We start from the raw sequence: 26,263 nt of genomic DNA, 5'->3' as shown, positions 1-26,263 counted from the left end.
CTGGGACTCCCCGGAGCTAGCATGTCTGACCCGCCTGCAGCAGCACCCACTTATATTGTTTTGCAACACTGTGCTTTTAGAGGCACAACTGGGCAAGATGCTACGCACAAACATCCAAGAAGAGAAGCCGGCAAAGACAGACTGCACTGCATAGATCCTGACCACACCTCCGACGTGCACAGGCGGAAGACCATTTTCTGCTGGCCGCGTGGCCCTCCTTTTCCTGCTCTTCTGAGGCGCTTCATGGACATCTGGTGACACGTCCTCCCTGCTCCTATTTCCGCGCAAAGTACGCTGCTCCTTTTTGCTCTTTGGTGCTGCCTCTTCGGACGTGGAAGCCTCAGCCGCCTTCGGATCACAGAGAGTAGCCACTTCAATAGAGAAAACAGATCTGTAGAAACTGCGGGCTGTGTAACATAGGATTCCTGTGCATTGATGCTGGAGTCTTGGAGATCATTTAGACTAAAATCAACAACAGCATATGTATATAATGTACAGCTTACTAGACACAACCATCCCAGACACTACATCGAAGCATGTTTGTATAGACTCGTGCCTGATTGCCAGCATCGATGTCCATGGTGGTTGGGCCGGCACTTGCAGCATTTTTCCTCAATGATTTTCTTGTGTTCGTCACCATGTCTCGCAGATTGAATGCGGAGTCCTTAGAGTCCCTTACAACTTGATCCTGAACACTGAAGTAAGACACAGGTGCGACTCGAGCCAACGATGAGGATGCGCAACGTCTTGTTGTTTCTCTAAGCAATGTCCGGCCCAACAAAAACATTACAATTCATCAAAAGCATACAGATCAAGGAAGGAAGGAGGAGAGGCAGTGAGGCAGCAGGGGTTTCTGTAGGGTTTTGGGCCTTGCTCCTTGAAGTTGAGCTTTCTTGGCCCAAACGCAGAAGGGAAAAGACGTCATAGCTAGAAGATACGAAAGCCGATCTTGCCATCGACCCAGAGATCTTGCAGTTGAATTTGTTTGGACACGAGTCATCTGATGGCTGTAAGAAGGCAGCTCGAAACTGCCTTGGCAGAGGTAGAGCATGCAGGAAAACGTGGGTTTTTTGAGCCTGCCAGGCGTTACTTGCAACTGGTAAGTAACGAATCGGCTTTTGAGCACCTCTGCTTGCACCTGTCAAGACGCTGATGGCTAAGATCACTTCATATTTCGACCTGTCTGGCTGGTTGAACATCATAGCATGCCACAGGTGCGTGAGTTGAAAGTGCGGGACTCGGAGAATGTCACGTTGCTGGGCTCACAGCTGCTCAGACAGCACAGGCATCGTCTACGAGAAGAAGAATGTGAGCACCAGGACTCCCCCTCAGCATCCCTTTCATCATGTTCCTCATTCCAAACCTTCATGACATGGTCTTAAGTTGAGCTGGATGCTTTGGCACAATTCCCGTTGTGTGATCGAGTGTGTTTCTATGCAGTGTGGCTTATAACAGAACAGGTCGCCGTTGCCGCCATGGATACCAAGGCAGTGGAGCTTGCTGTTGAGCTAGTGGGAGACATCAAGAGGCAGTTTCCCAGGAGCCAGCGCGCCATCAGACTCACAGTCCGTCACCACCAGTTCTTCGCTTGTTCTTTGCCATTCCAATTACACACTACTAGCCCAGACTGGTCCAGTGATGCCTGATAACCTTACCCTTGCTTGCATGCAGGAGATGTACTTTGAGGCAAGGGGCCTTTATGATGAGGCTGAGAAGGTGATCACAGAGCAGCTTGAGGATGCGCCCGAGTCACAGATGCTGTTGAAGCGCCAAGTGGCCTTGGAGAAGAGCAAGGGCAACATTGCTGGAGCCATCGAGGCCCTGAGGAAATATGTGGACATTTTCCAGACAGACAGGGAGGCCTGGGAAGAGCTGGGCGAGCTCTATCTGCAGGCATGTTTCCACATCTTGCTCTCCTGAATTGCGCTTCATCACTGTACTCTACAGGTTTCTATAAATATTATGTGTGTGTTTGGCGTTTGTTGCAGGTTCAGATGTACCCACAAGCGGCCACATGCTACGAAGAGGTGCTGCTGCAGAATCCTACCTCCATAGCATCCCACGTCCAGTATGCAGATGTGCTGTACACCATTGGAGGGCCCAGCAACTACAGAACTGCAAGGACGTACTACGCGGCAGCTGTCGACCTCAGCGGCGGTGAGAACGCGCGTGCCCTCTACGGCTTGTGTGCGGCCTCAGCGCAGCTCACTGCCTTGAAGGACGCAAACAAGGTGCAACCCCTTATCTTTGTCCGTGCCATGGCAATGCTCCACTGAAAGCTCATGCATGAATGATCCAAATGGATATGTGCCATGGCCAAGGATATGTGCCATGCATGCTGATGACTTTTGCTGACAGTTATTTGTGAATCCAGGGGAAGGATGCACCCAGCAGCAAGGACGTGGAGGAGCTTGCAGGACTTGCTGGAAAGACTCTGTTGCGGAAGTATGAGGATGAGGCTGGGGACAAGGTGCCTCTGGTGCTGGCCACCTTGAAAGCACAAGGTTTTTACGCAAGTGCGGCATCATGACACAGGCTGGCTCAGGTCGGCGGGGGCTCCAATTGAGTTACTCAACTTTCAACGGAAGTTCCCAAGTTGAACGCATGCACTGCATGGTATATTTGCCACTTAAAGTGACTGAGAGGACTGTCATGTCGATTTCCTCACCAATTATGTCGTGATTTTGTAATTTCAGTTTCTACACTGTTTGCACACTGTCACAGCCACGGTGGCATGCCAATGCGCCGCGCATGCGGCATCATGCGATGATCGGCCTGGCGGCTGTACATGTATCGTGCAGCATCATAGAACTGTGTTCAATTCATTGAGCAGTTTTGCAGTTCTGAAAATCTCCTGTGGCGTGCGTATCTGTGAAACGAGGTGTGGAGATTCTTTCACCTCATCACCACACGGCGTATCCTCACATTTTCCTTGCTCGGCCCCTCCCTGCCCAACAAAACGTCCTGCCAAATCAAGTTTCCAGCGGCGCTTCTTCCCTTCGTTTTCTTTAAATAGCCCCTGATTTACTGTAGTCATTAACGCTTTGGAAAGAAAGGTTTTAGATCAGGTCATGAATGGAAAGCTTAAACTTGTCCTAAAACTTCCAAAGTCACTGCAACAAGATATCAGAAGCAACGACAGTGCAAGTGCCCAGCCTGTAAAGAAGCGCAAGCGTCCTCAAGACCAGGGTGTTACCCAGACAATACCCCATCACTCATCACACGCAGCACACGGCAGTCAGGAGGCAGGAGCAGCTGTCCATCCCCCAAAGAAGAGCAAATTGGTGGTGAAGCTTGGTTCTGCGCCGAGCGGATCGCAGGCCAGTGCTGATGGCAAGGCTCAGGGGCAACCATCAATAAAACCTCGCTTCACTATCAAGTAGGGGCCTGGTGCTATTTGTCCCAAGTGTGTGGCTCATCCCTGGGCTTTCATTGATCCTCAGTTCTGGTCGTTGTGGAGATATGATATGCTGTAGGAGAGTAGTTTAGTCGAAGGTTGTCAGCTTCATGCTTGGTTAGGCGCTGTGCAGTATGCAGAGCAGCGTCATTTAGCAAAAGTTCGATCTGAGAGACATGTACTGGCAGATACATGTTTGCGAATTTCACGAGAGTCCAAGATGCTATTGTTTTCAAGAAACAGAAGCAACCCCGCATTCCTGCGAGGCCATGACCTCCTTGTACGTGGCAGGCAGGAGTCAACAACCTATGGTTCTGAACAGTGTGACTGGCGCAGGTTGCCATCCAAGGTAGCGAACTCAGATGGAAAAGCGCAGACGCCGTCGCCTGCGCTAAAACCCAGTCATGCGCTTGGACCTCCCCCGGGTGGTGCACCAGGACCGAGCGATGCTCAGCATGTGCAGCGACCACGCAAAGGATCAGCATCAAAGAAGGTAATCTGATATTCACACATTGTATTCCAGTATCCTGAGCACAGAATCCTGGAGGCTCTGACATCCCAGCGTTGCTCTTTAGTTTTCCTGATTGTGTTCACAGGGAGGGAAGAGAAAGCAGGATGGCAGCATTAAATCGCCGAGAGATGGGCTCAAGCCTGCGCTGACCCTCAGACTCAACGATGTGCATAAGAGCGCACCTGCAGCTCCTGCGCAGCCATCAATCAGCCTTGAGCCCAGTCCCCAGAAGGCAGAGATCAAAGTTGAAGCAGCACCATCGGCAGCACCTACAGTCACAGCTGCTGCACGGCCAGAGCAGGGCCCCGGACCAATTGCAGGTGGGTCCCTTTTGCCGACCTTCTCACTTTTGTGTTGCATTGGTGAAAACCCACTGAATTTCAGCGCTCAGTGCATAGCAGGCAGGCTGATGCTGGTGCGCACATAACAGGTGGCAAGTTTGCCAGTCTTAATGGGCGACCGGACGTGTCCTGCACTCCTGCAGCTGTGCACCGCATCATACAGCGGGTGCAGAAGAAGGATACACATGGCTACTTCAGGGACCCTGTCACCGATGAGCTGGTGAGGAGATTTAGCGCACTCAATGACTGTCATTGATTGCATGCCCCATCTAGAAATCAAGCTGGTGCCTTAGGGTCCTACGAATTACATTTTGGATGTTTGCATGTAATGCAGGCATGGAAACGGCAGTGTATTTCTATCTCTTGCCTTGAAAGTGTTGTGTGTCTGCAGGCGCCTGGCTACTCCTTAGTCATCAAGCGGCCGATGGATTTCAAGACAATGCTGGCGCGGTTTGAGAGGGGGCACTACACGGCGTGGGACCTGCTGCAGGAAGACCTGGAGACTATCTTCAACAACGCGATGAGCTACAACCCGCCCGCTACCCCCTATCACAAGAAGGTGCAAAGTCACAAATTAAACTATAATCGGCGCTTCATATGTTGCCTTCCACTCTAACTGTGCACTGCAGTACAGCAAGCTTAACTGGATGTGAAGCTCCCCAAGGGATATACCGGGATGGAGTGACAGAGCGAACACGGCCAGGGTCATCATGTTTGTGTTGTGTTGCAGGCAAAAATTTTGTTGAATGAGAGCCAGCACATCTTGGAGAAGGAGAGGAAGGGAGTGAAGGACTTGAGGGGGGCCAGACCAGCACAGCCTGGGCCGCCCAAAGACCCCTCTCAGCCTGCTGCACCGCAGCAGCTGCTGCCAGAGAAGCGGCGAGGGAGGTGAGTGAAGATTGTGCATCCTCACATGTGTCATTCTCTGGCCCTTAGTAACCACATGACCTCCTGGTAGGGTCACATATTCCAGCATGCAGCAGGTGTGTGCAAAAGGCAAGCCCTGGTCAAAGGGGCACCACAGTCATTTGAGTAGTGAGAGAGAGGGACATGGGCACAAATACCATCATCTTCACCCGAGCAGCACAGCTCACATCCAGTACAAGCCTCCAAAACGCAGCGCACGCGGATGACATTTGTCGGCAAGTGGCAGTCCACTGTCCGGCAACATGGTGGTGACCAGGTTGATTATTCTGATGTGGCCTGTAGAATCCCCAAGCAGGCGGGGCGAGGGGGGAAGCTGGGGCAGAGGCCTGGCAAGCCCATCAGGGGCACTGGTCCTGGAAGGCCTGCTGGCGCCCATCCCATGGTGAGCTCACATACATCTGCCGAGCATGCAGTTTGCCACATGGACATGTTGCCTCATAGATGTATTCCTATTGGTTCCCACCCTTGGGCCCTAATTACTCTGTTTGATTTGCTGTTGAGCACCTGAAAGAGTGATCTGGGTCCTGCAAGTGCCTTGCAAACACCAACAAGCCAGAGGAAATACAAGGGAGAAAGAGAACAGGAGTCTGTGCAGGACTGTGAGAACTGGGTTGCTGTGGGCCAGGTGGGCAAGGAGGCCAAGGCGGCGCCGCAGTACACAGATCAATTTCTTCGCGCGCACTATCGGGGTCGCTTTGGGCAGCCCGCCTGGCAGGCGCTGCGCGGACTGGCGCTTGGCGCGACAGCCGAGGGCGTTCCCTACGCCTCCGGCAGGCCCGTTCTGTGCCAGGCTGGCGGAGCAATTGGGGGCGTCCCCTCCGGGGAGACCTACGCGCGCAGCCTGGCCCGCTTTGCCGCGGGCGTCTGTGGCCGCGCGCGCGAGGCCGTGCTGTCGCGCGCCGCCCGGCTGCTCTCCGCGCCCGTTGCGCCGGCCTACGTGGCGCCCGCACGCGTGCAGCTGGCACCCGCCAGCGCACCCTCCGCTGCTGCCGGTGCGCCTCGTGCAGCTGTTGATGCTCCATTGCAGAGATGTGTCGCTGGTGACTCATTGTGATCTGCTCTCATTGTTATGACATTGCGGTGCAGCTTCCAGTGTTGAAGCATGACATAGCAACCAGCAAGCACTGGACGATGTATTGCCAAGACATGGCAGTGCTCCTTCTTGGGGGCATGTTCTGACTGCGGTCTCTGGCAGGAAGCCTGTCAGGCAGAGGAAGGAGGCAGATTGGACACCAGCCGCTTAAGTGACATGCTGTGCTGCTGCAGGCTCGCTGAACACAGCACGCAACATCGTGCATTCATCAGGCGGGGTTCCCATCGCCGCCGCCAAATGCATACCCTGGATGGCCACGCCAGGCATGCTGCCTTCTGGAACGCCGGCCGCTCTGCCGACGCCGCCTGCGAGCAGCTTCCCGGCGCCTGCCGCGTCCACGGCAGCTTCCACGGCAGCGCGCGGCGCCTTTCCCACGGCTGCAGCCGTCCTGGGTCCTCTGCCGAGCACGGCCGGACGCGCCAGCATCCCTGGCTTGCCAGGCCTCACCAGTGAGTTTCTCCCTAATTGCAGTACAGTGTACTTGCAGGTGTGCAGATTGACAATTGTTGCGTTTAAGTTCTCTTATTGATAGCGGTGTCTTGTGGCCACTGCAGGTCAACCCATTGATTTCAATGCGTACGTCGCTGCCTTGCAGCACCAGCAACACCTGAAGCGACAGCAGCAACAGCAGCAGCAGCAGCAGCAAGTGCAGCAGCCGCAGCCACAGCTGCCGCAACCTTTGGTTGGCACACCTGCTCCCACAATTCCCTTCTTGGGTGGCAGACCTCCCTCGACCACGTGACAGCCGAGGCTCTTGATAACAACTCAGCAACAGCAACAGTGAGGCAGATGCCTTTCAAATCATATCTTAGAGCAGAACCTGCCCCTGGTAGTTGTTTGGCTCCGTTTGCGACCTGTGTACCGCTTGGAAAACCTTTTAGGCATTTGTGGGCTCTGCAGTGTTGTGTCGTGGCATGCAGTTTTGCATCACCCTGACCATTGTAGGGCAGGCTTGTATATGTCATGAGTATGAGGATTGCTGTTCACACTAGATGCAATCTGAGAAAGCAACACCAGTGGACCTTGTGCATAGCCTTAAAATGTGCCAATGCTCAAAGTTGGAAGAATCGCCCTCAGCATACCAAGTTGCTCACGCGTGCAATTGAAGCTGAATTACCAGCGCTTGCAGTCCATGCATGCTTGGCTATCACATTGTAAGCAAAGAATTGACTTGAGAAGGACGCAAAATTCTACAGACAGCTGTGAAACCATGCAGCTGCATTTCCTTGACAAAAGCACCATGTGCTAGCTGAACACTACTCTCTGCATTTGCTGACAACTTGAAAGATTCAACTGGTGCAGATGTTTTAAATAATTGAGCAGTTCAATATTGCGGCTAGAAAGCATCAGCATCGGGCCCAAAGCCTAGCATCATGCGCTTCCTGCATTAGGGACGATTGTCATCCTATTCTAAGGGGCACCATGAGTTTCATTCTCGCTCACAACTCATCGATTTTCCACAATTCTGTATGCCTCCTAGTTAGGCCAACAGGGCTCTTACTAAAGTACTAAAGTATCCTGTCAAATTGACCCGCTCAGAGAACGGTAAATAACAAATTATTGATCAATAATCAACAGAGAATTTCAGTACCATGAGCCAGGACAATGCGAGCGACGACATAAATGTTGAGAAGACAATTCCAGCCACTAGAAATGATCTGTGAACGACTAGAACATGAAGGACTCGGTGTGCAAACGCTGCAAGGGAAAGTCCAGGCTGCTCAAGGCTTCTGTGATATTGTCCATCATAGCTGAGGGCCCACACAGAAATGCAATGCGCTCTTTCAGACTTGGCACCACCTGTCAGGAGCACATTGCAGACACCCGTGACTACAAACCACAGAGAAGACATGCATCTTTATACATGTACTGCAGACTTGCTCTCTCTGTCAAGCATCTGGCTCACCATGGCATGCTCAGGTTTTCATGGAAGGTAATATATGCCGTCACCTCTTTTATCTGCGCGGCTGTGATGCGCCCCTTGCGCCCCACCCAGGATACCTCTGCACCCTTGGGTGTGCAAGACTTTGACGAGTCAAAGGCACAGGAGCCATCGCCCGTAACATTCACATGCACGCGCAAGGACGCTCCATCTCCCTTGCTGCGTTTCTGCGCCTCCTGCACTCTCACCCTTCTTAGTCTGCAATCAACATTCTCAGCAATGACTTTGAGCCCTAGTGCAAAGGAGGCTCTCTCTGCTTCCCAAAATGCGTATTTTTACGGCTATTGGGGGGTAGACAGGATTACCTTGGCAAATTCTGGCAGGAAGACTGCATCGTCCAGGGAGCGGACAGAGTACAACAGGATCACATCCAAGCCCCTATTCAAAAAGTCTAGGAGCATGGAGCGCATGGGAGTGATACCAATTCCCCCGGCAATCAGCAACACTCCTTGGGCAACGGCTGCATGCATGCTTATGCACCGTCACAAGCGCATCACTGAGCTCACACAACAGAGGGGAGAAGCACAGGCAAGGACAGGTAATCCCACGATCACGATAGTATCTGGTAATAACATGAGGTTGAGAAAGTAGAGGGAGATAGCTCACCCCCCTCTGTGGGAATTAGGTCAGAGGTGAAGATGCCATCCAAACCTCTAAAGGCAATTGTGCGTAGCTGGCCCATGTTGTCCCATAGCCAGCTGGATGCCTCGCCGACCTGCAGGAATTGTGATGCACTGTAATGACAGTAAGGTTTGGCGCCCATGAGCTTAAAATTGTGCAGAACGATCTCCCGGCACACGGTGCAATCGCAGAAAATCACACCTTTTTGACTGTGATTGAGATGGTGTTGGTCTGTATGGTTTCATCTGGGTGACAGCTGAGCGTCCATGATCTGGTGAGAATGCTGTCGCCGATGCCCTCAAACTCAAATGTGCAGTACTGCCCAGCCTGCAGCAGGCCAACTATAAGGAGATGCAAGATGCCACGCGCAAGCAAGCAAGCTCCATATATGCATTTCTAAATCTTGAAAGCTTTGGCAAGGGTGAGTGTGCTGTTGGGGGATACAAGGGCGTGCCTTGAACACAAACTTGACAAAGCCCTCTCTTGGCGCCTGGAAGGTGTATGTTTTCACATTCCAGCTCTCCTGCCGCACATCAACGCAGGCAAGGTACTCCACCCCGGAATCCTTGCTCACATAATTGTTGCGCAGCTGATGAATGCGCTCCTGCATGCATCATATACGCCATTTGAATTGCTGCATTGGATTGTATGCTCTACAATGATGAGCCCACCAACAGCTGATTGCACCTTCCATGGATAAGCCATGGAACAGCTGTTTGCTGGTGCTGCAACACAGATTGAGGCGCGTCATTGAGAAAGAGGTTCAATCGCAAACAAGCATGGGATGAAGTGTCACCTTCACGAGGTCTTCAGAGAACTGGTAGGGTCCGCGGGGGTTGAAGGGCGAATATCCGACAGGGCCAGGGGCGCGAATGGGAAGCGCAGACTCCACGCGCACCCAGCGCTCTGTCACAAACTCGATTGTGCGCTCGGCCCCCGGCATGTCATGGTTGTCAAACAGGATCTGCGCCCGGCCGGTCAGCTGCAGGGTGTCCCCTGTCGCAAAGTCCATCAGGAAGATCCCCGCCCTTGGGTCCTCCATCAAATTCCCTGCATGTGTGCCAGATATGTGAGCAAAGGCGAGCCTGAGATTGGAGCAAAGGGACGGGTTCAATGACATGTCTGTCAGGGCTTTAAAAATTAGTCCTTGAAGCATCCTGCACATGACGGGCAGCCCACGACAAACTGCCGATAGTTTCATCATGTCTGAATAGGGGAGCATGTTGCATGTGACAGTGAGCATGCCAGCTGGCTAATATTGCAGCATTGAGGAGCTGCTGGCTCACCAAGCGTTGTGAATGTGAGATTGCCCAAGTAGTCAGGCCATCTGAGGGTTCCCGGACCGTCCACTTGGACAAAGCCGGGCTGGCCTCCTCTGTGTGACACATCCAGGCCGGCATAGCCATCGCCATTGGGCAGTGGCCCCTCATACCCAGTCGCCATCATGAAGAAGTCCGCTCTGCGCATGGCACCGAGAGTCACCCAGGAGACTCTATCCACTTGCTGAGATATTTAAGGGCTCTGCTGGATATTTACTTTGAAAGATACTTGGAAGCATATCAATAAAACAGGCAGAGACAGCACCGTTCGATGAAGGCTCTCTCCTCTTGGCCCAGCTCATGGTCGCCCCTGTGCACTGGGAAGATCTCACCAACCTTCCCAAGCTCCTCTGTAAGCAGATCCAGCTTGCGTGCTGCATTTGCAAAGGTAATCAGTGCCCAAAGCTATTAAGAACTGTCACAGGTCTAACCAACATAAACAATGAGAGATAGAGAGATCATGATCTGCAACAAGCAGTACCTTGGATGAATTTTGGGCAGCTGCTGAAGCTGGTCTGCACAGCAATGGTCAAATCATCCGCGGTGACGCTCTCGACAGTGCCATTAATTCGCTCTCGCTGTCTTGTCTCCAGCACGATGGCTGTTGTGCCGATTGGGTCCCCGCTTTTGAGAGGCGCTGGATCTGACCATTGAACATTGCTCCATCGTTGTCACATACTTCGAGTCAAGACATGATAGTCTGTGAACCACTATGACAATCACACCTGAGCTTCACGGAAACAGCACTTGGAGCATACCTCCGTGAAACCTCCGCAATGGTGAAACATGTAGATGAGCGCTGTCAGGCGATGTCACAAACCCAGGCTCTCCCACAAGAGCTGAGGCCCATATATTTCCTTCCGTATCCCTGTATACGCACATATAAGTGTTGATCTGAAGGTGAAAAGCTAATCCTAGACCAAGAGGGTCCCACCTTTGTGGCACAGCAAGTTTAACGCTTGAGCGAATATTTTATAAATCTTTGGTGTGGAATTGTTGATTTGCATCAGAATTGTGCATCATTCCCAGCGGTCGACCCTCACCGTGACGCGAAATAAAGCAGGCTCTGACGGGCACAAAAATTCGCAGTTGCCGGCAGAATTTTCTTTTTATGCCAGCTCCTTCCAAGAGCTTCGCTGACGTTCCTTGCCCCGACCAGTGTCTGAATCTTCTGCTCACCTGGATGAAATGGGGAGGGTCCATCGGGCATCTGCACCATGCCGACAGTGCAGATCAAGCATGAACTAGCTGTGCCCTTCTCACGGCGCTGACAGCGTGAATGACTGTCTTCTGATTTTGATTGGGACATTAGTACATCCGAACAACTCTAATTTCTTGCAGCTTCACGCAGCTACCGTTCCGGAGATGCAGCACCTGACCCCACGTGCTGGCATGTCACCAAACTTCAATACCAGCCATGTTTCGCCCACATTTCTGTCGGAAGTGTTTCACATATCCACAGGGGTGATGTAGATGCAAGGTTCAGGATGCAGCTGTCACCGCTTTCACACTAAAGATCTTGAAATTAAGTGATCTTAGAAGGACATCGACTTGTCATGGGTGATAAAAGGCGCCGGTCTGATCAGGATAAATTTCTCAACAATCACTTCAGTTCTGGAGGCAAGCTTGCCGTGAATGACAGCATAAGAGGGGCAGGCCGCGATGTGCTCAAGCAAGTCGTGCTGTCGATTCTTGAGGAAGGGGAGACTGTCACCAGGTGCGGCAGTCTGGGAGTAAAAGAAAATTGGAAGGAATTACAGTCACTCAACTCATCGACATGCCATCCGGTGTACGGGCCAAACTTCATTCCTTTCTCAAATCCCGGACAGTGAGTAAAAGGAGTCTTTCCTGGTCCTTTCTTCAGGGCATTGAAGCGCTTACGGCCAGCTTCAAAACAAGCTCGAGGCAACAAGAAGAGAAGGCAGATTGGCGGAAGCAACAGGCAGCAACGGTGAGCACTGTGCCCGTACAAAATGTAAGAGGGCACTTGGTGATATATATGTCAGCCTTCAAATGATGATGACTTAGACTGCTCTCTCAACTTGCAGTGCTCAAGAAGCAGAAGACAATTCGAAGGCTGCCGCCGACTTCATTGCAGAGATGCAGGGCGAAGCAGGTCAGCTCAGGGACACAACTTCTTGTCAGAAGGCTTTTGTGTTGGGGATGAATTGTGCGATACTGACCTTAGAGACTTGCCGAATTATCTGCTTTTCGTGCCAACACAGCACCCAACATCCTGGGTTGCAAGCAGCGCATGCCGATGGATGAAGTACTGCATCCCGGTGGGCTGAACAGATACTTCACTCCAGTTGATTTGCTGGTTCCAGGCCGGGATGAGCAGGAGGAGGAGGAAGCAGAGAAGAGGAGGACCTTTGACCGGCTGACAGAGGCGGCAAGCGAGCTGCTCGACTTGGGGCATGAAGACATCTACCAGGAGACGCGGGAGACACTGGTGGTGTCTTTGAGCGGGTGAGGACTCGAGCCAAGGAGGTTGCCAGGAGTTACAGAAGTCACTTGGCAGTGTCGTAGCAATATTTGATGCATGTTTACTGCGGCTATCAGCTGGTTGTTGTGACAGGGGCATGCAGAAATCGAGCTCGTACATCTGGCATGACGATGGGCAGTCTGTACCACGCCAGCATGACCCCCTGGATCACATCACCACATTCAGGGACCTTCCCAGCACTGCTGGCAGGTGTAGTCACGTTCTCGAGCTCCTGCTCTGTGTGTGTTTCTGGTGTCGATTGCTAATACCTTTCCTCCGCACAAGGAGGCTACACACTTTGACCCCTCTGCTGTGCTGACAGACTCATCCAGTAAACTTAAAGTCACAGGTCCTGGGCTACAGGTATACCTATCTGCGTTATCATCACTGGAAATCAACGCTGCTGAGGGGGTGTCTGGTATGCCGCAGGTCCGATGGAGTTCCCTATCGCAGAGCTGGGCTGGGCACCAAGCAGGAAGCAGGCCAGGATGGTGCGACAGCAGAGCCGCAACCAGTACCACAGCCAGTGCCTGCGCCAGAAAGGGAGCCAATTGAGGAGCGGAACAAGAGGCTGGCCGGCAGCACTGCAGCCAAGGCGGCAGCCGGCGCATGGGATTTCCGCTCTGGGGTTCACTACAAATATGACGGGCCGGGCGCCTCAAAGCCTGCCAGCTTGAAAGCACCCGAGCCGCAGCTCACCAGGACTGAGAGGCCGCCGCCTGTGCCCAAGCTGGCCCCTTTGCCGCCTGCCCCTGGTGACTACAACCTTGAAGAGAGGCAATAATGTGGTCATCTGACATTGCCACACCAAGTCACTCTTTGGCGACCCTTACAGGGGACATAAAACCAAGGGGAGGGAAACACGCCGTTCAGAGTCCTCTAAATCCTGGAGAGTGTGCCAGCCAGATCCTGTGCGTTCCCGAGACATCATGCACCACGGTGGATCATTATTGGCAGAAGGTGCAACATGCGCTGAGATTTGGTTGTGTGGTTGCAGTGAGGCCCATGGCTCCGACAAGTGGCGGCTACCCTCTGCCGCCGGCACATGCAGCTTCCACCAGCTACTCTGCATACCCACCCCACCCTGCTACAGCATACCCCTATGCCCCACCACATGCGGGGCACTGGCAGCAGCCTCCGCCTTATGCAGGATACCCTCAGCCACCAAGCGTTGCTGCAGCCCCACCTGCTGCAGTGCCTTACCCAGGAGCTGAGTACCAGCAATGGCAGCAGTACTCAGGAGCCCCCCCTCCTGCGTACCCATACACCTGACATGCAGACTGCATAATGCAGTACCTTGCGCGATAGACTTGTGTTGCTTTCGCAATATTTCAATTTTACAAGTTTACTGGGTGGTTCACATCAGACCTATATAGGTACAGCGCTCTCAATTGCCTGGCAACAAATGATAACAAAACCATACATTTCAGGATAACTCACTCACTCCGATGTTTCATGAATCTTGTTTGTAAATAACAAACAGCAATGGCAAAGGAGTGATACAGTGATGTGCATTCCAGCCAGATCAAGGCGTATCACTATTGTACACACAGCACATGGGAGCAGGGAACACAACAAGCCTTATTACTCAGGCCACTGACACCTCCGTCCGCCTCTGCCTGTGCAAGATATGGTCCAGCATTTGGAGCGCTGCCTTAGGTTGGTCTGAGGGGATCATGTGCCCGGCATTCAGGACTATGTACATTGCCAAGTTCTTGTGCGCCTTGAAGAAGCCCGCTGTCTGCGGCCGATGACCCTTCACATAGAACGGCTGCGAGGAAGCTGCCTTGAAGTCGGCAGCCCCCTTCCACTTAAGCTGGTCCATCCAAGCATCCGTGCCCAACGTGCAGCAGATGAGGTCCAGCTGGCCACTGTATACTGTCACTGGCACCCCTGTCAGCACACAACAACATGCCTTAATGTCAGGCACTTGTTCCTGGTGAGCTCAAGACAGTCAAACAAATGATTCTCATGACAAAAGCTGTAGAGGTTGAATATTATTGTTATTGTTATTACTACTATCATTACACGCTTTTCCTGCCAAGAGGCAAGGTGCGTCCTGCAAACACACTGCAGTTAAAGGCTGCCACAGGTTAAAAATGCGAGCTCAGAAATACAATAGTGATCACCTGACTCCAGCAGGCCGTCCACAACACCGACCACATCCACCATGAAGTCCCCACTCAGCTCATCAAAAACCTGCAATCGCGCAAAGACTAGGACTGAAACCCATGCATGCTGCGCTGCTGAAGTTAACACTGCAGGAACGGCAATTGTGCTCGACTGCCCTGCTCCCTCAAATCTTGGATTTGCACCTGCCATTGCCTTGTGCCAGTGAGAGACTGCAGGACCCTGCATGGGAGCGTTCAAGCAAGCCGTCATACGCAATGCATGCTCTCCTTTCCAAGTATGTGCGTGGAAGCACGCTGCCGACTGTCGCACAGATGGAGCTCACCTTGGCAGATTGCGCGCCCCAGGACACGTTGCCGGGAATGATGCCCACATGCTTGCGAACGCTGCCGTTCATGAATTCAGCCAGAGCATCGTTGTGGTAGCGTGCGAGCAGCCGCCGGGCAGACGCCGCCACTCCGTTTTCGGGCAGCGCTGCTGTCAGCCACACCGAGCTTTCCTCACCGTCCACGTTGTGCAGCAGGGCGTTGTACCAATCCTGGACACAGATACAGCTATTGCTCTACTTCGTGCAGCAGCAAGCCTGCACTTAGAGAAGTCATTATGCCGTCTTGGCCACTGACATACTCGTTGCTCAATTCTGTTGAACCAGGGGCGCTGCACTCAGAAGGAGACATGCAACGGTCCAAATCACATGCAAGAGAGGCTTGTTCTAATGCGATGTGTCAGTTTTGTGGTGGCCTGACAGCATTCAAGGCTTGTGCGCGAGCAAACCCATTTCTCTCCAACTTAATATGATTGCAAACCGGGCAATGTGCAGATGCGCACCACGTTGTCGGTGGCATTGGAGATGGTCTCTTCAAGCAGCGCCCACAGAGCGGTGGCGCCGGTGAGGTTGCCGTTGCCGACAGCCTGCTGCGTGCGAAGCGCCACCTGGCTCACATTCGACAGCGCCGCATCCTCCAGTAGGGACCAGGCCTTCAGGAACGGCGTCCATGCCAGCACGTAGTCTACCGGGGATATCCAGCTGTCACCTAGGGCCACACCCCTGCCAAAATATGAAAATGTGAACCGCCAAAGTGGTTGTTACTGCCCCGAGATTTAAAGAATCCTGCTATTGGGTAAGATATCAGTGTCAACTGGGTGGAAATTGGAGAACCCTGTGATCAGTTTAGATTACCAGCGTCTTCTGTATGCCTCTGCATGCAAAGCAACACATGCAGGGAGTGGAAGCTACCTGAAATTGAGCTTTAAATCTTCCCTCGCCTGGGCATCGACAATGGCTCGTGCAAAGCCGGCAGCCATCTTGCCACCGTAGGACTCGCTCACAATATGCAGCGGCGTGTCTATGTACTGCAAACACACATGAAAGAATTCTTGAATCCTCTTGGCAGTCCTGTCCTTTCTAGAGCAGTGATCACATGCACATGCATAGCTTTTAATTCTTGAGCTGTTCTTTGCCTCACCTCTGTTTTCTTGTGCAGAAACTTCTTGAGGAATGTGAGGAGGTCAGCGGCAATCTCAGCGTTGTTGTGTGTGAAATTTGTTCCATTCTCCACGTAGCTGAACCCCGTGCCCACGGGGTTGTCCACAAACAAGATACTGGCCTTCTGCACCCAGCTGTGCTTCCGGGGCTTCCAACCCACATCATATGGGCCAACTTCCTGAAATACCAAAGGCGTTTTTGTGAGTGCTCGACTTTTAGCACATATTTTCGTGAGATTGTCAGGAAGGCACACACAAAGTAGAGGATTCGGCATACCTGGAAGTTGCCATACCCAGTCCCAGACGCACCTGGACCTCCCTGCAGCAAATTATGAAGGTTACGATCTGGCATGCAACATCAAGCAAGTCTGGCCCAGATCGCTGATTTAAAGTGTGTATTTGAGAATCACCTGGAGCCAGATCACGAGCGGAGTGTCTTCATTTATATCACTCCTTTCGCCCGCAAATGGCTCCAGCCACCTAGGAATCGAAGAAAAGAATATCGGCTATCATGGGCCATCCTGATATTGAGCAGGCATCTGTCGGAATACTGATGTACATGCATAGTAATTAAGTTGCTGCACATGATAAAGACACGTGGAATCGGCTGCATATAGCGAGAGATTTTACCAGAACATGTGAGCGCCGCTGCGTACTTCCACATAGCCGAAATCACCCCTCGACTTGACAATGGAATGGTCGATGGCACCCGTCGAACACGAAACAATGCGGCACAGCACAGCACACAGACCTACGATAGCCCACGATTTCATCGTTTTGCACTGTATGGAGTGGTCCGCAAGTGCCTCAATCCTCACCGACAGCGTTCCTTGTGGGCAAAGAACGGCACGTGCTGGCATTCGGCAATATTATTAATCCTCCATGTCATCCAGGTGGGGATTTGAGGCCCAACGAGTCTTCCTTGTGGACAGAATTCATGATATTTAGGATAGCAATAAAGGCCTCCAAATTGAATAAGAGGAGTATAGGCTGATAGCGTGGTGCACTTATCAATTGAGCTTATTTGTGATCTGGTCTGCAGTCTTGTCTTCTCTTGCGTTCGTTGTTCCTGAATTCCTTAGAAAATGGTACGAAAAAGTGCATCAGCTGGTTACAGCATGCTCACCAGCTTGCTCCATTTCGCGAGGGCACCAACAGCCGCATCTTCTCTGGCAGGCGCACCTCGGACTCTTTTTGGAGGAGGTGCATCTTGTCTCACCCTTGCTTATAAGAATTTATTATGACAGAAAGTGCTCTGACGACATGCTTGATTAATTAAGAAACCAACGACGTGGGCTGAGTGTTCCAATAACATACGCCTCAACCTCACCTATCACTTAATGTGTGCCCACAGGGTTGCTTGCGCCGGAGATCTCCCTGAGAGGTGCTTCTGTGAAGATGGACGACCAGCACCGGTGCTTTGCTCGTCAACGGGCAACGGATGAAACAGAGCATTTCCTAGCGAAAAAGAGTTATGGCAGTGCTCTATCAGGTGGAAGATCTTGATAGCTCGCTGCTGGTACACTGTCTTCCTGACACTTTCACGTAGGGATTACATGGATTGCCGTAGGAGCGTGTGGGGTATGAATCAGCCATGTATGCTGCAGATCTGCGGAGGCAGTGGGAAGGGGAGCGAAAGAAAGCACTTAATCTGCAGAAACAGAGGCAGGCAGCTGCAAAGCTGCGCCAGGAGCGATTTGTGGAGAGGAGGAAAAAGCTGCGCACAGAGCGACAGGCAGCACAGGCAGATGCACGCGCCAAGTTTGACAAGCGGATACGCGGCAAGCAGGCAAGTCCTGACAGCCATGAGTTGTGTAATCTGGGTGCATGTGATGCATGTGATGGCTCGCAGCATGTCTTCATCCTTGTTGCAAGGCTTTGTCACGCATGCTTAACAGCTTGTCATCCCATGTGCAGGCATTGGTTTTTGAAGCGGGAGCCAAGTGGCGGGATGCACTTCAAGGCATCTATGGTGACTACAGGCAGCAGAGGTTCGAGCCACTGCTGAGAAATTCTGTTTGACAACAACATGCATTGTCAAGTATGTGTCAAGTATGGTAATCAAGGCAATAGATATTAGATCCGCACGTGAGCAGGCAACCAAGTCCGTAAGTCCGTTGGTGGTGCTCACATCAGGAGGGAGGTCTTGCTGGAGCAGAGCAAGAACTGGATCAAAGCGGAGAACCTGGACATGCGAATAGAGGAAGCACTCGACAACCCAGTACCACTGGCAAAGTAAAAATAGGCCAAAGCAGCATCAACAGGGCCCCAGGCAGCTATTGATCTGTCAAATCTGCTGGTCAAATCTACTGGTTGGCAATAGAGTTGATTGTGAATGGTTTGCATAGCATTGGCGAAAACAATCTCACTGTGGTAGCATTTGGTATCAGCGGATTCAATCTTCCCGGCTGAACTGTCTTTGCAGTTCAGTATGCGCCTTGCAGCAGTTGTAACTTGAAGTCTTCGGGGAACATTCCAAATCAATGAGAGGCCCTTATGCAGTGCCTGACATCTGTTTCCTCCTTCTTGAGAGGCAAAATTCATGATGTCCTCCCCTGAGCTGCCATGGCTATTGCCCACAAGACATGGCGTGGCAATTGCCTCGCGAACAAACAATACCGTCTTTATTCTACGGAATTTTCAAGTGCACGTTGACATGACGGTATTATTAGACTTCTGGGCAGACTGATGCGCAGCGCAGCAGATCAAAAAGTGGAGCCCTTCCAGCCAACATCAGAGCGTGCCATGTCGTGAAACTGCAGCACAGCACAGGAAATTGCATCAACACTTCAATCTCAAGCTCACTGCTGGGATCCGGCAGCAGACCTGGTAATGATGACAACGCCATGCATGCAGTGTATCCGCTGTAGAGTGTGCAGTGCAGACACACAGGGCAAGACAAACCGAGGATGTGAGTGATGGGCTCCTCACCGTCAGGTAGAAACGATCCGATGGGATGCTCAGTTTCTTTTCCAAGATGTCAGCGACCAACTTTGAGATCTGCCAAGCCAAATCTTCCATGAGCACCGATCAGCAGAAAATCAGTGTCCTGGGGACACTTTGTGCAAGCAGCTAGTGAATAATCTCAACTCCAGGAGCAATAGGAGGACGCACACTCTTGTTCTTCTCTCCACCAATGGCACCGATGGACAGCAGCTCTCCATAAGCAGCTGGAGCCTCGGTGCCACCAAACATGACTGATTTTCCAGCATTGAGGGTCACAAGCACGTACTGCATACAAAGCGTGCGTCAGTGTTGAGCAGTGCTCAACATAACAATGTCAAAGAAAGAGATCATGGGAATGCAGCCTTCATTCCATGAGCTCTAGAGTATGCCATCGGCATGTCTAAAGCACCTGCTCTGGCTTTCCCACGCCATCGGTCACCGCCTTGGACAGCAACTTTAATGTATCGCTGTTGGTGACAACATCATCTGGCACTGCACAACAAGAAGGGAAATGTTTTCAGATCGTTCAAACGTCTGACTGGTCAGTTAGTGCGCACTCTGCCCACTGAGATACCACACACATACTGATGTGGCTCGACCGGAATCATCCGATTCTCCCATTCGATCTTCAAGGATCGTGTCTTTGCAAGAAGCTATCACTATGACTGATCATTCCAGAATATCGATGCCATGCACGCACCGTTGGTGGTGATGTTAAGGATCGGCATTGCTACAGAGGTACTGGACTGTTCTCAACAACTTCTATAAGTTTTGCCAGAAAACGACTGGTGCGCGGTGTTGCGCAATGCTTTACGACATCCAACCCCAAGTCAGTTGAAGGGGCCCCCAAAACAGGGCACCCGAGTAATCAAAATCCACTACTTTAGTGGATGTAAACGCTACTAATGTGGTGGATTATTGGCAATCAGGGGCCATGCCACCTGGTAACACATTCCATAGCATGTCATTTTGGTAATAAAAATTAGGCCTTTCGTCAGTAAGCATGGAGAATGATCAGTGATGTGTTTCTGTACCGAGCATGTCACTTATTATTGCTAGGATCCCGTGTTACAAGTGTGGCAGTGACAAGGAGAAGCTTCATCCGAACTGCGCAAGTTCAGAACGCTTGACTCGCTGTGTAGGTTGTGATTATATTATCAGATTCTATTCAGAAGGTCTGACAAAGGACGAATACGGCCACGACGCTGTTGCCGACTGGGTCTTCAAACAAGAGGCAAGGGTGCCATTGCAACGTTGCAATGCCGTGGACTCAGGGGTCAGATATTTCCATCAGAGCTGCCTTGGCCGAGATGAACCTTCAGCATTGTCCAGAGCTAATGGCTACTATTCTATTCGCGGGAAGATTGAGAGCGAAAAGTATCCAGAGCTCAGAAATATTACCCACAAATGCTGTGAGGACTGCGTCATTGCAGCCCAAACCAGGGGCAAGGATCTCAATGAGGATAAGTTGAATTTTATCATGCATCAAGGAGTGATTGGTAGGTCTCAATAAGCACTCCATCTTTGAAGGTTGGGAACACCTATGTTTTGAATCTCCCCATGACCTTGACACAGAGTAACTAACTCTGACTTTTGCGTTGCGTTCAGAGGCAGAGACCGGCGACTTGGAGAGGAAGAGAGCCGATAGGCGATCAAGCAAGATTCGAGGCATCATTGGTGGTCAGCAGGCTCGCCTCGAAGACAATGGGACGACTTCGACCGCCATCTTTGCAACGAGACACCTCAATCAGAAAGTCAGCTTCAGCAAGAGCGCCAGCAGATTGCTGGCAGCAGTGCCCAACCTGAACAGGACAGTGATGGCAGCCTCGTATCTCCAGGCCAGTGGACTTCAGGCAGGCCAGACAGCCCAAGGACAGGCGCAGAGGGGCGCCACAGCTGCAGCAGGCGGCATGCAGGGTCCCGCAGCCCCAGAGGCAGAAGCTGCAGGACCTTCGCAAGCGCCACAGCCAGGGATCAGCCGCAGGCAGCTCAGCGCTCAGGGAGCCGAGCAGGACATCGTCCAACGGTGGCTTGCGTTCAGCCTCAAGGCCTCATCCACCGTTGCAGAGCTGAAGCGGTTCCTGCTTGACAGAGGCCAGCGGCCAGTGATCTTCACCAGAAGCGCGCTGCTCGCCAGGGTGGAAGGGCTGCTTAGATTTGAGCATCCAGAAGGTAGCTATCCATGATGGCTGTAACGATCAGCGCCTACACATCTTATGCCTGGCAAATTAATAACATGTCCTCACCATTTCCTCTGGACATCTTATGCGCTGGCAGCTAATGGATGCTGTCATGCAGGTGGACTGGAGCCGAGTGCGGCGGCGGTTGAAGAGATCACAGCCGCTGTTGAGGCCGCAGCCCAACCGGCACGGCAAAGACCAGCAAGGCAGAAGGTGGGCATCTTGTTGAGGATCCTTATGTTTGCATGTGCTTTGTGAACGCCTCTCATCTGTCAAGCTGCTGGTGCAGTGAAAGCGAGTTTGGCTGAACACACTGATTGTAAGTTATTGTTGTTACAGGCGCCGAAGAAGTCACAGCTTCAGATGGAAGCGGCCAAGTCCATTGTTAACAAGGGTGAGTGGGCGCTCTCAGCTGGAAGCTCTGATCACCTGGTGACTGTTGCACACCCGAGAAGGCTTTAACTTCTGCAGATTTGATGGAAGGGAATGATAGCCAGTCAATTGAGGCGCTCACATGTTTGCAGGAGTGAGCAGCGGCCTGCCCGTGGTCAAACTCAAGCAGATTGACGAGTTGCTCTGGACCTTCGACAAGTGCCACTACCTGCCGCAGTTGGGGGAGAGCACTCCCTCGATTGGTGTCGCTCTCTGGGCCGTCACAAGCACGCTGCACCGCGACGGGGAGTTCCCAGCACGCAACTTGTCCCAGTTGGGTCGTGCTGCCAAGGCTCCTGTTGGTTTGGTGCGCGCTGTGCAGCCAGGCAGCGATGGCAACCAGCTGCATATGGAGATATGGTTCCTCGAGGCGCGCGTGCAGACAGATAGCCAGGGGGAGCCCGAGGCAGCGGTGGCAGGGGAAGGCGGTGGGGCACGCGCAGATGTGGAGGGACGGGGTGCAGGAGAGGCAGCCACCGGTGGGGGCGTGCAGGAAGGGCATGGGCGGGGTCGGGGCAGGAAGCGTGGCCGCCGCGGCACAGGCGGGGCGCGTGGCAGCAATCGGCCCAGAAGGGGCAGCCGAGGCAGGCTCAGGCGCCCAACCGCCAGAGCCGCAGAGTTTTGGGGTCCCCCCACTGAGGGCGACGAAGACGAGGTTGGGAACCTCTTCTCTGAGTCAGATGCGGATGACCAGCCAGCGCAGCAGCACAGTGACCCAGCAGAGCCAGAAGGGCAGGCAGAGGGTGTCCTGCCTGAGGCCAGCGAAGTGCCGCCGCAGCCCACAGCTTGTGCGAGCCAGTCGCCGTTGCACGGCTGCTTGCTGGCAGATGAGTCGCCGCAGCCTGTGCCAGTCCCCAACGTGCGGCTGAGCATGCAGGGGCATGCCGCATCGCCGGCCAAAATGGCTGTGCTGGTGATCGACTACCGGCACATTGCAGCGGCCCTCTGTCATCCAAAACGGCTGAAGGTGGCTCTCGGAGGCGCTGCCGGGAGCTCGCCCATGAACGTCGAAGAGGCTGCAACTGGTGTGGCGCTGGCAATGTTGCTGGCTGAGGAGCAGAATGCGGCGCGCGCCGGAGAAGGTGAGGAGCCATCATGGCTCTCTTTGTCCTGGCTTATATGATTCCACTCACAGTGAGTTTCTAAGTTATAATGCCATGCGAATCATACCCCGAAGGTTTATCGACAGGTAATTGTCAGCAATAAGCTGACGACAGGCATGTGTTGTCTAGGTGGGAGTGCTACGGCAGCGGAGCAGTCGCAGTCAGCCTTGGAGCAGTCACCGCTGTCTGGCGCCATGGTCTTCTTTGATCCTGCTCTGGAGCTCGCTGCCGATGAGGAGCCAGCTTCCTCCTACCGCTCTGCAGATGGCCCAGCAGGCATGTACAAAATCCTGCTCTGTCATTCCTGTGAACTTGTCAACTGACTGCTCTCATACGCTGGTGTAGTTGATTTGTTCATGTCTTGTCTCTCAATGCTGAAGTGTCTGCTTGCCCCTTTGCCTGAGCCATGCCTGTCTTTCACGCACCCTGCTCCACATGCTGTGCTTGCCCCTTTGCCTGAGTCATGCCTGTCACTCACGCACCCTGCTACATATGATGTGGTAGAGTGCCGCACCTAAGGGTCATCTGGGTAATACTAACAACAGGAATAAATTTGAGCTTGACATCCTAGCAAGACACTAGGGAAGATATTGCTTGAATGCGGTAATAATCGCGGATTGTAAGCAGCTGTGTGTTGGTGCGCGCAGGTCGACCGTCCCTGGAAGTTTCCTCCCCTGGGATCAACATGGAAGCTGCAATGGGTGTCATCGCAGGGCTGGCATGTCAGCTGAACCCCTCGCCGCAAGCCAGAGGCCATTCGAGCGCGCACAGTGACGTGCAGATTCTGCCAGATGACACAGTCTATGTCCTAACAGATGACAGGAGGATAGTGGGGACGGCAGAGGTGGTGCATATTGGGCCTGGCACACGGTTCCACGGTGCTGAGCTTGAGGGGTTTGGTGTTATTTGCGGGCTCACCATCACAGACGCAACTGGGGCTGGACACCAGAAGGCATGGTTGAGCGACACAGATGAAGTCAGAGCAGGCAGAACACCCTTGGAAGCAATTGGGGGCAATCAGATGGTGGCAGTTCCCGAGAGGTGCCTTCGCTTTCTGAGGCGCCCACCGGCGGCTGGAGAGTGACTTGCAATGTGATCTTTGCACTTTCAAGCTAAGTCAGTTTCAAGCTTAGTCAGAATTGGCGTGTGAGCATGACGCAAATGTAGCATCAATTTTTTTTATGTCCTAAATTTGATATTGCAATGAGGACTGTAGTAGGTTGTGACCAAGTCTGCCTCACTACAAGGCGTTGCACATCCATGCGCTCTACGCAACTAATATTAGTCACTCACTTGTCCCTCTCTGCACATGTGCGCAACAATCATGACGGTAACCAGATATCATGCATGTAACAATCTGTAAGGTAATTTTGCTCCCGGTTGCCTCACATGCTCAACCTTCGAATCTGAAGTGGCCAGTGGGATGGAGCACTTCTGCTTGAAGACAGAGCACTGCTGCTGACCGCCACAAGGTAGTGGCGGTGGAGGGCAAGAAAATAAATCCCCTGAGCCTATCTTATAATATTATTAACCCCATCTGTCATTGAGCAGCCTGGCTCGTTCTTGCTGTTTCTCTACGATGTCGGTGTCGAAATCCACTCACATAGAATGTTGAACGTGGAAGAATTGCTACAAGATTCTTCTCAGCATCATCGCACTTCTTGGTCGCTGCATAAAGACACACGGCATGTCACATCAGATGGCGCAAAGGTGATGCCCTTATCTTGCCGGCACCCACGCTATGGTACACGCACGCGATGTGTATCAATCAAATGTGCCACAAGCGACAGAATTGGGGTGTCAATTTGCTGCACAGCGTGGGTGCCCCTCCTTGATGGGCACATCTCTTTACATCGAGCAGCCATCTGAGATCGCCAGGGTTGAGGACGTGCTGTCCGTGCAGCACGCACTCAGCGTCAATATTTAGACTCTTTCAATATTGATTATTGATGGTATTCTTGTGAAAGAGTCTCTTGACCGGCCCTGTAGGTATCGCACGCTATGAAGAGGCTTTTGCAGTCCAGGGTTGGGGCAGCACACCTCTGAACATAGGACCTGCCACCTTTGTAATCTTGCTCAAACGAAACCCTGAAATGCCTTCTCGAAGAGTGTGGTTTTCGAAATTCCTTCAAGCACCACGGCTGTGTGTGCAGGAAACCTAGTAATCTTCAACCACTGAACTTCCTTGAAGGCGGGAGCCATGCATGCACACACCGCCCTCATTCACTGGGCACTGGTCATGTACAGGTGAGATCTCAGGAAAGCAAGAGTATGATCCAAGTGTAGAAGTGCTGTAGAAATCGGGTTGAAGCCGCGGGCCAAAGCCTTGGAGCCTTAAGCATCATGCTGATGATCATAATGATGCCATCGGGTCAGTACTAGTATAAATGGCGTAAGGCTACCCATTAAGAGATTCCAGTGGGACCACCGTCGAACATTATAACCTGAGAGAAATTTCTTTAAAGCATCAAGCATCTCGAGATGTGCTCATGAGCAACGCATGTCTTGTGCTGCAGGTGCAACCCATGCCATGCCCGTGGCCAGTGGGCACGTACACATGTGCATCAACGTTTCAGGCAATTGCAAGTTGCCACAATGGCTACCCAACACCGGTGTTGGTAGCAAGTGAATAGTGGGTACCCACTAGTTATTTGCCACACCATTGCCCTCAGTGTACTCTTAAAAAGCAATCACTCGATTATAACTAGAAGGCGCCTCTACAGTGTAATATTGTTGTCAATAGATCAGATTGATATTATTGTTGCATTCATTTATTTTATATTTAATTATATTGAACAAGCTCGGCTCGCAAGGCTTCAAGCCTTGTTGCTCCAATTGGTCAAATATATGCATTATTCTTTTTTATCTGATAATTCTTGCAAAGCAGAATTAAAGCCACTGCAAATATTAAGGCTTGAAACTCGAATTCACAATGTGGAGATAAAGTCCATGCAATGGGTGACTCGTTAAACATTAATTGAAGCTGAAGGGCTAATTGGCTTCTGATAAATATTTTAATATCATGGTCATTTATTTGGATGGTCCAAACAAGCTGTCGACATGAGAATGATCACTCACAGGCTTGCATGGACACTAAAGTCCCCCCAGGTTTTGGTAGAAAGTGAAGCCAATGACGGTACTGCAACATGCTCAGCCTATAGGTAGCTAACCAGATATTTACTATAATTACACCTTGAGGATCTGGTCCAGAGTCACATGCATGCCATATGGGCGCATGTTGCCGACTGTTGACATGACCTCTCCAAGAGTCATCAAAAAATCACATTATGACAGACATATCTTCTTAGAACCAATACAAATCTTTTGAAGACTGAAGGTCTTTATTGTCAT

At 52.0% G+C, this 26,263-nt stretch overlaps 8 protein-coding genes across 8 annotated transcripts; 5 read left to right on the top strand and 3 right to left on the bottom strand.

The window, feature by feature from the left end:
- Positions 1–910: 910 nt before the first annotated feature.
- On the top strand, positions 911–2,530 carry COCSUDRAFT_54431 (TPR-like protein; the record flags this gene model as incomplete). The annotated part of the gene is made up of 6 exons (XM_005644708.1): positions 911–1,099; positions 1,215–1,308; positions 1,441–1,565; positions 1,672–1,893; positions 1,989–2,231; positions 2,375–2,530. The coding sequence occupies exons 1-6, from the start codon at positions 1,004–1,006 to the stop codon at positions 2,528–2,530; spliced, it is 936 nt and encodes a 311-aa protein (XP_005644765.1). The 5' UTR covers positions 911–1,003.
- A 2,086-nt stretch (positions 2,531–4,616) lies between these two features.
- COCSUDRAFT_83550 (hypothetical protein) lies at positions 4,617–4,805 on the top strand (the record flags this gene model as incomplete). The annotated part of the gene is made up of 1 exon (XM_005644837.1): positions 4,617–4,805. A coding segment is annotated over one exon (189 nt), but the record flags the coding sequence as incomplete, so codon positions are not given.
- Positions 4,806–9,595: 4,790 nt separating this feature from the next.
- COCSUDRAFT_18879 (pyridoxamine 5'-phosphate oxidase-related FMN-binding protein) lies at positions 9,596–11,361 on the bottom strand (the record flags this gene model as incomplete). The annotated part of the gene is made up of 6 exons (XM_005644707.1): positions 9,596–9,882; positions 10,119–10,291; positions 10,417–10,525; positions 10,633–10,775; positions 10,888–11,019; positions 11,195–11,361. 6 exons carry the CDS (start codon positions 11,359–11,361, stop codon positions 9,596–9,598), a joined length of 1,011 nt encoding a protein of 336 aa, XP_005644764.1.
- Positions 11,362–12,251: 890 nt separating this feature from the next.
- COCSUDRAFT_67540 (hypothetical protein) lies at positions 12,252–14,120 on the top strand (the record flags this gene model as incomplete). The annotated part of the gene is made up of 5 exons (XM_005644706.1): positions 12,252–12,267; positions 12,479–12,620; positions 12,730–12,846; positions 13,066–13,391; positions 13,634–14,120. 5 exons carry the CDS (start codon positions 12,252–12,254, stop codon positions 13,906–13,908), a joined length of 876 nt encoding a protein of 291 aa, XP_005644763.1. The 3' UTR covers positions 13,909–14,120.
- Positions 14,121–14,224: 104 nt separating this feature from the next.
- On the bottom strand, positions 14,225–17,024 carry COCSUDRAFT_18869 (serine carboxypeptidase-like protein 1; the record flags this gene model as incomplete). Its single annotated transcript, XM_005644705.1, has 9 exons — positions 14,225–14,529; positions 14,766–14,835; positions 15,092–15,304; positions 15,595–15,814; positions 16,004–16,119; positions 16,233–16,430; positions 16,529–16,570; positions 16,662–16,731; positions 16,882–17,024. 9 exons carry the CDS (start codon positions 17,022–17,024, stop codon positions 14,225–14,227), a joined length of 1,377 nt encoding a protein of 458 aa, XP_005644762.1.
- An 821-nt stretch (positions 17,025–17,845) lies between these two features.
- On the top strand, positions 17,846–18,490 carry COCSUDRAFT_57938 (hypothetical protein; the record flags this gene model as incomplete). Its single annotated transcript, XM_005644704.1, has 2 exons — positions 17,846–18,044; positions 18,348–18,490. The coding sequence occupies 2 exons, from the start codon at positions 17,846–17,848 to the stop codon at positions 18,488–18,490; spliced, it is 342 nt and encodes a 113-aa protein (XP_005644761.1).
- Positions 18,491–18,956: 466 nt separating this feature from the next.
- Positions 18,957–19,925, bottom strand: COCSUDRAFT_57937 (Tautomerase/MIF; the record flags this gene model as incomplete). The annotated part of the gene is made up of 4 exons (XM_005644703.1): positions 18,957–19,007; positions 19,366–19,482; positions 19,607–19,689; positions 19,898–19,925. The coding sequence occupies 4 exons, from the start codon at positions 19,923–19,925 to the stop codon at positions 18,957–18,959; spliced, it is 279 nt and encodes a 92-aa protein (XP_005644760.1).
- Positions 19,926–21,014: 1,089 nt separating this feature from the next.
- On the top strand, positions 21,015–25,944 carry COCSUDRAFT_48648 (hypothetical protein; the record flags this gene model as incomplete). Its single annotated transcript, XM_005644702.1, has 8 exons — positions 21,015–21,369; positions 21,496–21,590; positions 21,717–21,771; positions 21,902–22,891; positions 23,042–23,188; positions 23,560–24,622; positions 25,066–25,159; positions 25,429–25,944. 6 exons carry the CDS (start codon positions 21,015–21,017, stop codon positions 23,994–23,996), a joined length of 2,079 nt encoding a protein of 692 aa, XP_005644759.1. The 3' UTR covers positions 23,997–24,622; positions 25,066–25,159; positions 25,429–25,944.
- Positions 25,945–26,263: the final 319 nt, after the last annotated feature.

This window comes from Coccomyxa subellipsoidea, assembly GCF_000258705.1.
Source record: "Coccomyxa subellipsoidea C-169, whole genome shotgun sequence".
Classification (NCBI taxonomy): Eukaryota; Viridiplantae; Chlorophyta; class Trebouxiophyceae; family Coccomyxaceae; genus Coccomyxa; species Coccomyxa subellipsoidea.
Note: the sequence above shows the minus strand (reverse complement) of the source record. Positions and strands in the feature narration are given on the sequence as shown.